The 12,060-nt window shown below is 30.7% G+C and overlaps 1 protein-coding gene across 1 annotated transcript in view; it reads left to right on the top strand.

The window, feature by feature from the left end:
- The first annotated feature begins 9,449 nt into the window (after positions 1–9,449).
- LOC134711492 (prostaglandin E2 receptor EP4 subtype-like) overlaps positions 9,450–12,060 on the top strand; it is a 34,931-nt gene continuing 32,320 nt past the window's right edge. Inside the window, exon 1 of the mRNA XM_063572118.1 lies at positions 9,450–10,469. Coding sequence (XP_063428188.1) covers positions 9,612–10,469 — 858 coding nt within the window. The 5' untranslated portion in view covers positions 9,450–9,611. The remainder of the gene's footprint in view (positions 10,470–12,060) is intronic.

Here is a 12,060-nt window from a genome sequence, read left to right as displayed (position 1 = left end):
TCAATGTGGGATGCTCTTAGAAAATTGGTGAAAACAAATACCTTTTACAAGGAAACTAAGGCATGCATGGTGGAGATAAATTCTAATTTTTAACATAAAAGACATATATTTTATAAAGACCCAATGAAATATCTATTATCTCGTTTTTTTATATTGTTTATGTACGACTGACTGCTGTGCTGGCGATGATATCAGGGTATCGAAAACTTGTAGAAATACAACAAACAATACAAATTTTATCACTCTAGATTCGCATTTCGACAATTATTATCACATCAGTGATGTTTACTGCCAATATATTTGGAAATGAAATACATTATAAAAACGCTGACGAGCTTATGAAATTGAAAAAAACAACACAAAAGAACAGCAAACACATACAAAATACTGAACTACGAGGAGAATTCAAAAGAAAAGTCCCAAACCAAATAGCAAAATCCAAATTCAAACACATCAAACGTTATCAAAGCTACCAGGACTATAATTTAGTACGCCAGACGTGCGTCTCGTCTACATAAGACTCATCAGTGACGCTCATATCAAAATATTTATAAAGCCAAACAATTTATACAAAGTTGAAGAGCATTGAGGATCCAACACTGTGATATTCCTGAAGAAATTGGAGCGTTCCATGAGTTTGCTATATTCAATCACTTTAAACTATTTCCGAAATAATATAACAGCAAATATCTTTAAATCAATAACTGTATTTTCATTTTATACCATAGCTGGCAATAGAGCTTTTTGTAATAGTTGGTATTTTAATGATATGTGCACCAAGATATCAAGAATTCTTTGTATTAACAATGAGGACAAGCATTCAAAATAATGGTTAACACAATAGAAGTTCCTATAAAATCGAAATTTGCGACAAACTATTCGATATCTGATCGAATAGATCGATTTGGAGGTTTACTCCAATGAGTCTAAACAAATATAGATTTCTGATAAACAATCGAGGAATGTAGGATTGAAAAAGAACAAGCGTTTTGTATTGTCAGGGCTTGCGTAGTGAACTCTAAAAAATATATGTTTTGTATCAAAATGCCAAACACAAGATTGACAGATTTAAAAGAATTATGTCCTCATTTTTCCAAATCAAGTTTTTCCAAAACAAGAATTTTTTATTTAAATGCACGATTAAAAAACAACACTTCAACAATTCATAGTTATTCATAATGTATATGGACTTTTTTATACACAAGAGAATAAATGTACAAGCTTAAATTATAATTAAATGTAAGTTTCTAAAATGATGGCTGTCATTTAGTGGCAATAACAGGGAATTTGTATATCTTGTTTTTTGTTATTTCTTAAGACGTTGTCTAGGTAACTAATGTGAAATATCAATAAACCTATTCTAATGGCTTGCTGTATAATTTTGATATCTAATTACAAGGCTAGTAAAACGTTTAACACCGACTTAAATATTAATGCCACCACGCACGTCACATTATAAAGCTGAACGCACCCTTTTCGTGACTTAACCTATACACTTATGGTCTCTTTTCACATCTCTTATTAATCAAAGAATATTTTTTATAGGCAACTCTTCCTTCACCACTATATGAATTTCAGAAAATTTATGGAAAATAGATTGCAAGTACTCCATAACAATGAGCCCTCTTAATAATTTTGCGAATTAGGGATTTGGGGTTTACAGTTTAATGCGTTAAATGAAAAAGCTAGTGTCAAGCATTTCCATATTTTCCAGAAAAGAAACCGTGTCATTTACCTCCCTAACATCGTCAGATGTACGAGTTCGGTATATTTTTATCATTTAAATGAGCACCCCAATTATTTGTATTAATAGTATAAATTCGGAACACATGGACAAAATGTATCAAAATTCTTTGATTTTCTAAATCAAATAAAGATTCGTACCTTTCATTAACCTTAACAATTGGATCGAGTTACAAGAAAACTACTTTCTACATATTCTGTACAGATGATATAGTTTATCTAATAATTCCAGTATTGTTTTCAACGCATACAACTCTCAAAAAATAAATTGTGATTGTTTGATCGAGATACTTTTTATAAATGTTCCAGATTTTCATGAATATATGTGACTGTATGCATACATTTTACTGTAGTTTTGCCACCCTATTTATGAATTCATCACTACACAGTTGTCTGAATAAGAACATGAACATCTGAATGAAGCCATTAATTAACTTAAGGTCATTTCACATAGTGTGAGTTAACTCTATCTTAGTTGTGGCAAAATGTGGTAAATTCTTAAATAAAGGTAATAGTAGTATACCGCTGTTCAAAACTCATAAATCCATGGACAAAAACCAAAATCGGAGTAACAAACTAAAACCGAGGGAAACGTTTTAAATATAAGTGGAGAACAACGACATAACACTAAAATGTAACACACACAGAAACGGACCGAGCATCAGACAAAATCCCACGAGAATAACAAATATAACATCAAAACCAAATACAAGAATTTGTGATAGACACGTACCGTGACACGTCTTATCGCAATGTGAATTTACACTACAAAATAAGAGAAAACAAACGACGCAACGTTAAATTGTAACACACACAGAAACGAACTATAATATAACAATGGCGATATTGTTATGGCATCATTCAACAATGAATACTGCATCGTTTTTATTTTACATCAATTACATTCATGATTTTTTTTATCGAGAATACTACGATTAATTGACAATTTCAACTTATAAAACGTACGATCTACACAAATAAGCATCTATCTTTTTAAAACATATTCCAAATAACTTTCAATTCAAACAAATTTAAACCGAATTCATACAATTTTTTTTCCAAACTTAAGGGCATCATTCAATTACTGTTAGTTGATCGGAAGCATATAACTGACCGAATGACATATAGTTTCACTATCAGAAGATTGTGAACCACAATGTGTAAGTAAGCATAATGAATGAAGTTTGGGTTTTAAATTCTACGATTTTATGGTTCACAGTGAACAACAAAAGACCAGCAACATACAAAGATTTCGAACTTCTTTTTTCAAAGATATTGACAAAATCTTGATACATTAAACGTAAATCTTTGAGTTAATCCAGATATAGAATTGTTTGTCCGTCCAAAACTTTAATTACACAAACGACAAAGAACTTCACATTCTGTTCAGGCTCTTGGCGATAAAGAACTTGACATATGGTAGAGACAATCGTCAATTGTTCAAGAAATTAAGATAACCCCAGGAAGTGTATTTTAAACACAATAGCAACACATTTACTGAATTCGCCTAGCTTCTTTTTAGAGATGTGTGATACTGAAATATTTGAAAAATAAAAAAAACAACTAATATAAATATGGAAGAGCTAAACAAACAGAAAGTACATCCAAGGTTTCCAATGTTATATCCGCATTTTCATGTCTGTGCATATGTACAATAATACTTGGCTAGTGATACTGACGGGGACAACTTGAACAGTCCACCATCAGAGTAATCGACCGATATGATATTTAGAACGGTCACAATTTAACTGCACTTCATGAACAGTTCGACATTCAATGTGGGATGCTCTTAGAAAATTGGTGAAAACAAATACCTTTTACAAGGAAACTAAGGCATGCATGGTGGAGATAAATTCTAATTTTTAACATAAAAGACATATATTTTATAAAGACCCAATGAAATATCTATTATCTCGTTTTTTTATATTGTTTATGTACGACTGACTGCTGTGCTGGCGATGATATCAGGGTATCGAAAACTTGTAGAAATACAACAAACAATACAAATTTTATCACTCTAGATTCGCATTTCGACAATTATTATCACATCAGTGATGTTTACTGCCAATATATTTGGAAATGAAATACATTATAAAAACGCTGACGAGCTTATGAAATTGAAAAAAACAACACAAAAGAACAGCAAACACATACAAAATACTGAACTACGAGGAGAATTCAAAAGAAAAGTCCCAAACCAAATAGCAAAATCCAAATTCAAACACATCAAACGTTATCAAAGCTACCAGGACTATAATTTAGTACGCCAGACGTGCGTCTCGTCTACATAAGACTCATCAGTGACGCTCATATCAAAATATTTATAAAGCCAAACAATTTATACAAAGTTGAAGAGCATTGAGGATCCAACACTGTGATATTCCTGAAGAAATTGGAGCGTTCCATGAGTTTGCTATATTCAATCACTTTAAACTATTTCCGAAATAATATAACAGCAAATATCTTTAAATCAATAACTGTATTTTCATTTTATACCATAGCTGGCAATAGAGCTTTTTGTAATAGTTGGTATTTTAATGATATGTGCACCAAGATATCAAGAATTCTTTGTATTAACAATGAGGACAAGCATTCAAAATAATGGTTAACACAATAGAAGTTCCTATAAAATCGAAATTTGCGACAAACTATTCGATATCTGATCGAATAGATCGATTTGGAGGTTTACTCCAATGAGTCTAAACAAATATAGATTTCTGATAAACAATCGAGGAATGTAGGATTGAAAAAGAACAAGCGTTTTGTATTGTCAGGGCTTGCGTAGTGAACTCTAAAAAATATATGTTTTGTATCAAAATGCCAAACACAAGATTGACAGATTTAAAAGAATTATGTCCTCATTTTTCCAAATCAAGTTTTTCCAAAACAAGAATTTTTTATTTAAATGCACGATTAAAAAACAACACTTCAACAATTCATAGTTATTCATAATGTATATGGACTTTTTTATACACAAGAGAATAAATGTACAAGCTTAAATTATAATTAAATGTAAGTTTCTAAAATGATGGCTGTCATTTAGTGGCAATAACAGGGAATTTGTATATCTTGTTTTTTGTTATTTCTTAAGACGTTGTCTAGGTAACTAATGTGAAATATCAATAAACCTATTCTAATGGCTTGCTGTATAATTTTGATATCTAATTACAAGGCTAGTAAAACGTTTAACACCGACTTAAATATTAATGCCACCACGCACGTCACATTATAAAGCTGAACGCACCCTTTTCGTGACTTAACCTATACACTTATGGTCTCTTTTCACATCTCTTATTAATCAAAGAATATTTTTTATAGGCAACTCTTCCTTCACCACTATATGAATTTCAGAAAATTTATGGAAAATAGATTGCAAGTACTCCATAACAATGAGCCCTCTTAATAATTTTGCGAATTAGGGATTTGGGGTTTACAGTTTAATGCGTTAAATGAAAAAGCTAGTGTCAAGCATTTCCATATTTTCCAGAAAAGAAACCGTGTCATTTACCTCCCTAACATCGTCAGATGTACGAGTTCGGTATATTTTTATCATTTAAATGAGCACCCCAATTATTTGTATTAATAGTATAAATTCGGAACACATGGACAAAATGTATCAAAATTCTTTGATTTTCTAAATCAAATAAAGATTCGTACCTTTCATTAACCTTAACAATTGGATCGAGTTACAAGAAAACTACTTTCTACATATTCTGTACAGATGATATAGTTTATCTAATAATTCCAGTATTGTTTTCAACGCATACAACTCTCAAAAAATAAATTGTGATTGTTTGATCGAGATACTTTTTATAAATGTTCCAGATTTTCATGAAATTGGTTATTCTATTATTATGGCAAATCATAGTTGTAGGTTTCGAATGATGTTGGTTTGTACCTTTCATTTTACTAAGCTAAGTGCTACTGAACTGGTCGATAATTAAAATATATACAAAACTGATAAAATCACCAATGAATAACACAATGTTTTGTAGAGTGGCATTTGATAGCTATGTTATGTAATCATTCTAATTAATGTTTTATTTCAAAAGGTCCTATTGAGATATTATCAGAATTTGTAATCTCTTGTCACTGTGGCATTTCCGTAAGGTTATGATGCCTTTTAACAGCATTTGATACATGTCCAATTTAACACGGCTTTGATCCAAATGTTATCATTACAAGTGCCTTCTCAATTGACTTATGCAAACTATGAATATTTCATTTACAATCCATTTCTATTATCAAAAGGAGGTAACTATGGTTTTTACGATTTCCAAAATGATTGTGTCATTTACAGTTAAAAATTTCATTATTGTCATTGTCCTACTCAATCATTGGATAGACACTTTAACTGTTGTTTTTTTTTATCATAAATTTATTCAGGAAGATTGCATGAAGCAGACGGCTGTGTAACGTTCTGATACAAAAGGAACAAGAATACATTTACTGACTGCATCTATTATTTGTATATTCTTATGGAGATAAACGAACTGTGTAATATTGGGTATGAATATTGCACTTTTGCCACTTCATACCGACCCTATGTCGTAGTCAAAGCGAAGATTGATGAGTACTGTTGATTTTTCGATGACATGTTCTTAGTAACTAGCAAACACTTATATACATAGAGCGTTGACTAAAATCTTTACAGTTTAAAAGATATGATGTTGTAATTTGTTTACATGAAATTGTACTTAGCTATACCTACTACAAGAACTTATTCACCTACAATAAACATATACATTGTACACTTCAAATAAAAAGCAAAATCGAAAGCAAATACAACTATCATGCTTAGGCTAAAACATAGTCAAAACATTGAATATAAACACTTATTGAAAGTCAAAATAGTTAATGAAAGTGAAAACGTATTGGAAGTCAAAATGCTTAATGAATGTTTTAACATTTAAAAAAAGTCAAAACACTTTATGAAAGTCAAAAGTCCAGATAATCAAAGAGGGACGAAATATACCAGAGGTACAGTCAAACTCATAGATCGAAAATATACTGACAACGTCATGGCTAAAAATAAAAAGACAAACAGACAAATAATAGTTCAGAAGACACAACATAGAAAACTAAAGACTAAGCAACACGAACCCCACCAAAAACTGAGGGTGATCTCAGGTGCTCCGGAAAGATAAGCAGATCCTGCTCCACATGTGGCAGCCATCGTGTTGCTAATGTTAATACAAATCCGATGAATAGTTCAATTCGGTAGGTCATATTCATGAAAAGGGAAGGGTATTGTAGTTAAGACATTAGGAACATATCCGATATAATACTGATAAAATCACCAATTAATAACACAATGTTTTGTAGAGTGGTATTTGATAGCTATGTTATGTAATCATTCTAATTAGTGTTTTATTTCGCAAGGTCCTATTGAGATAATATCAGAATTTGTAATATCTTGTCACTGTAAAGTTGTTGTGGCTTTTAACAGCATTTGATACATGTCCAATTTGCCTTCTAAATTGACTTATGCAAACTATAAATATTTCATTTACGATCCATTTCTATCCTCAAAAGAGGTTACTCTGTTTTGTACAATTTCGAATATGATTGTGTCATTTACAGATACAAATGTCATTATTGTAATTGAATAGACATTTTTACTGTTTTTATTTATCATAAATGTATTGAGGAATCCATGAAGCAGACGGCTGTGTAACGTTCTGATACAAAAGGAACAAGAATGCATTTAATGTATGCATCTTTAATTTGTATTCTCTTAAACGAGATAAAAATGAAATATTGGGGTTGATTATTGCACTTTTGCCACTTTATACCGACCCTGTGTCGTAGTTAAAGCTAAAAATTGTTAAGTACTTTTGATTATCCGATGACATGTTCTTAGCAACTGACAAACACTTATACATAAAGCGTTGACTAAAATCTGTACAGCTTAAAAGATATAATGGTGTGATTTGTTTACATGGAATTGTACTTAGCTATCCCTACCGCAAGACCTTACTCACCTGCAAAATCGAAAGCAAATACTACTATCATGCTTAGTCTAAAACATAGTCAGAACATTGAATAGAAACACTTAATGAAATTCAAAATAGATTATTAAAGTCAAAACATTTAAGAAAAGTCAAAACACCTAATGAAAGTTACCACATTTAAGAAAAGTCAATACACTTTATGAAAGTCAAAAGTCAAGATTAATCAAAATTAATATTGAAAACATTGAATGCAAGTCAGGAAAGTCAAAATACTTGATGAAACACTTAATGAAAATCAAAGCATGCAAACAAGTCAAATCATTTGATGGATTTTAAAATTTTTAATGTCAAACCTTGATGAACTTAAAACATTCCATGAAAATCAAAACACTTTATGAAAGTGAAGACACTTACAGGAATTCTAACACTTACTAAAAGTCAAGATAATCAAAACACATAACGAAAATTAAGAAAGTCAAAATACTTAATACAAACACTAAATAAAAGTAAAACACATAATTGGATAATTAAGTCAAAATACTAATCTATTTTGAATTTCATTAAGTGTTTCTATTAAACGTTTTGACTATGTTTTAGCCTAATAAAACATTTAATAAAAGTCAGGATACTTTAGAAAACACTCTATGAAAGTAGAATTTTTCAATGAATATTGAAATTAAATAAACATATGACAATTATCCTCTTCTCTAATCATGTTGCTGTGCAAACTATTCTAATATTTAGTAACAGGTGTTACAGGAAGGTATGATTTCATATCAGATCGTTTAATACGTCTTTATTTCAGTAACAATCAGCATTCTTTGACATTGTATTATTCAGTATTGTTTTAATTGTAATTGATGTTCAGTTATCTGATTTCCCGGTATAAATAATAATTAAAAAAAACAAACTTTTCTATTTCTTCTTCTACTTTTTCATCGGTTGAATTTAAAGTGGGGTAGGGTGGATTTGATGGATAGAGTTGGGTGTGGTGAGTTTATTAGATATTTTCAGATTAGAATAAATAGTAAAACGGCTTGCCATAGTTGATGGCCTTTTGAGGTCGATTCAAATTTGCTTAACTTGGTGTGATTTTGAAGTTGATTCTTTTCCGACGCATAACATTTATAAAGTGTTACTTTCATTTGATATTGTTATAGGTTCGGTTTATGTATAATTGATGCAAACCGGGTCTTCATATCCTATTCTATTCTTGTTTTGTGTAATGAAAGGATTTAAAATAAGCTGTGTTAAAACCATCAGGACGTCATATATAATACTGATAAAGGGCAATATTGGAATATTAATTTTCAAGTAATTACAAAAATGAAAGTTTATAAGATATGAAGTACATAAAATATGTCCTTTTCACCTTCCGATACAAATTGCAAGGTTACTCAGTTTAATTTACAATTAGGAATCTATTTGTTCACATGAAAATCCTGATGAAAAAAAAAACGAAATTGTACAAACAGCTCTTATCTGACCAATCTTAATTGGAGATTTTTATCTTAAGTAAGAGATTTCTCTAGAAGCTTGAAATTTCTAATTACGTTATTCTATTGATAAAATGTCTCGTGCTTTCCTGATCTCAGTATTTTATGAGGAGATTCAAGAAGATTTCGGAGTAATTTAGGATCAGATGTTTCTTATTCCTTTATACAAAATCAATATTTAATTTTTGCACTAGTATAATTGTCCAGCTAATATTACCATGATTATTTAATATCTTTCTGTGAATATTGAAGGTTTTACCTGGATGTGATACAACTTATTCATAACTTTAGTCAATATTATAGTGAATGTTGTGTCAGTCGATCGTTTTACATAGTTGGATATCCACTTTATTGTTGTAACTACAAAAGTTACTGCTATTGATCTTTCAGTCATTTAGTGAAACTCATACCTAGAAACATGAACAGAAATACAGAGTTTAATAACAACTCTTTAATTTTAAATGAATTGCAGAACTATAGTTACTTGACAGGAATGACTACAAATAATAGTAATATTTCAGCCGAAAATGTTTTTGCCAAGGCTACACCAGTGTCATCAGCTACCATGTTTACCATTGGAGTAGTTGGGAATATATTTGCTATAATAGTTATATGGAGGTCTTCACCAAGTCACAAATGGAAGGCTTTTTATAGATATGTGTTCTTGTTGGCTATCACAGACTTATTAGGGATTTTACTGACATCCCCGATCACGCTGTATACTTATGTGAATAACAGGCAGTGGATAGGAGGGCAACCACTTTGCAACTTTTATGGTTTTCAGATGGCGTTTTCTGGAGTGGCAACTGTCCTTATTGCGGGTGCCATGTCGGTTGACCGTCTGATGGCCGTTTACTTTCCATATTTTTACACAAAGGAAATTAAAAACATTCCAAGACGAATTAATTACATTTTGGTATTCATTTGTCTATTTTCAGTTCTTGTTGGCGTTTCTCCTATCATAGGATTCGGACATAATCAGGTACAGTTTCCAGGAACATGGTGCTTTTTCAAAATTCATTCGGAAGAAATAGTGGACAAAGCTTTTTGTATTATGTACGCCTCGACTATATTAATAGTCATACTAATAATGGCCGTTTGTAATACACTAGTTATAGCTTTTCTGAAAAACGAATCTTTAGAATGGTCATATGCTAACGGACGCAAAACTAGTATATCTAGTGTGAAAAGTAGCAGGAAGAAAAACGATTTATACATCATAATATTTTTAGTGGCTATATTCGTTGTCTTCAGTGCTTGTTGGACCCCTTTCATGGTAAGTATCTATATCTTATATATATTATTTTTCATCTAAAGATAGGCGAATGACACCAAATGGAAATTCGTACTCATAAGTCGAATTCTTACTAACACCACCATGACAAAAAACAAAAACTTTAATTTATCATAAATATAAAATAACATCTTCAATCTACAAGACAACATTATATTGACTCTTATCTGCCGGGTACACCCTTGGGTACTTTTTCTGGGTAATGGTTTCCTTTTTAGTTTCTTAACTCTGTCTTTGTTTCCAAAACCAAATAATATGTTGTATGTGAACCTTTTGTTAAAAAACTTTGACAAACAGAAGTCATAACGAGCTTTTCACACAGTTTTATATAGTTTACTCGCACTTCGGCCTTGTCGTTTGTCGTAGAAGTGAAAACAATCTTTTATGAAACCATGTAAGTAAACCATGACACTGAGAACCATGGTGGACTCTATCTCTGACCAATGATATCTTCAACTCGAAATGATATCCAATATTCCTGTTATAAACAAATTTGGGTGGGAAATAATGGTAAACTAGTTAAAGCATTTGATAAAAATTCTAAGAAAAAAATTAGTTATGTTATATACCTTCTTAACTTAACATTATTACTGCATTGTCGGGCACTTTTAAGAATTACGGTTGCTAAGACAGAATGCGACATAATATGAGAAAAATGAATACGAAATTATTTGTGATTGAAAAAAAAAGCGATATTTTTTCAAATCGTTCTAAAACATTTCAAAACAGACCTAACACCCAAAAAGTAGAAAAAAAGTTATAATGAAAATCAGCCATAAAAATCACCAAAAGCCTAATAATGAAGTATCAACGTAACGTTAGCATTTTCTGTATTTCGGTTGTATTTCGACTAATTTTTATACAGGATCTACTATTTTGTTTATCATAACATTGATTTTATTTATATGAAACTACACATCATGCCAAAGCAGAAAATATATTAAACTATAAAAATTTAATGAAATAATAATCATATCATAACATCTTTATTGGTCCAGTTCACTCGTATTTTTCCAATTTTTCTGTACATAATGAATTTATAATTATTATTCTAGAAAGCAATGTTTGCAAAATGAGTTAAACGTTGATTACAAATTCCTTGTTATGCGTGGTGATAATATTATAATTGAAGTACTTATAATCATCTGACGTTATAATTGACGTTACTCTAGCATGTCTATAGTAGGGGGAAAATTTACTACGTTATAAACTATTATATAAAAAGTAAAATCACAAAAATACTGAACTCAGAGGAAAATCAATTTGGAAAGTCCATAATCACATGGCAAAATCAAAAAACAAAACGCATCAAAAACGAATGGACAAGAACTGTCATATTTCTGACTTGGTACAGGCATTTTCAAATGTAGAAAATGGTGGATTAAACCTGGTTCTATAGCGCTAACCCTCTCACTTTAATAACAGTCTCATCAAATTCCGTTACATTTACATGATGCGTTAAATAAACAGTCACAATCAATAAAATAGTCAAAATATGGGAACATCAGTCATCATCGTATAACAATTTAACAGGACACAACAACATCTACTATCTACGAACACATAAATGGGC

The sequence above is a fragment of the Mytilus trossulus genome, chromosome 1 (genome assembly GCF_036588685.1).
Source record: "Mytilus trossulus isolate FHL-02 chromosome 1, PNRI_Mtr1.1.1.hap1, whole genome shotgun sequence".
In the NCBI taxonomy this organism is placed as follows: domain Eukaryota; kingdom Metazoa; phylum Mollusca; class Bivalvia; order Mytilida; family Mytilidae; genus Mytilus; species Mytilus trossulus.
This window is presented reverse-complemented; position numbering and strand designations above follow the sequence as displayed.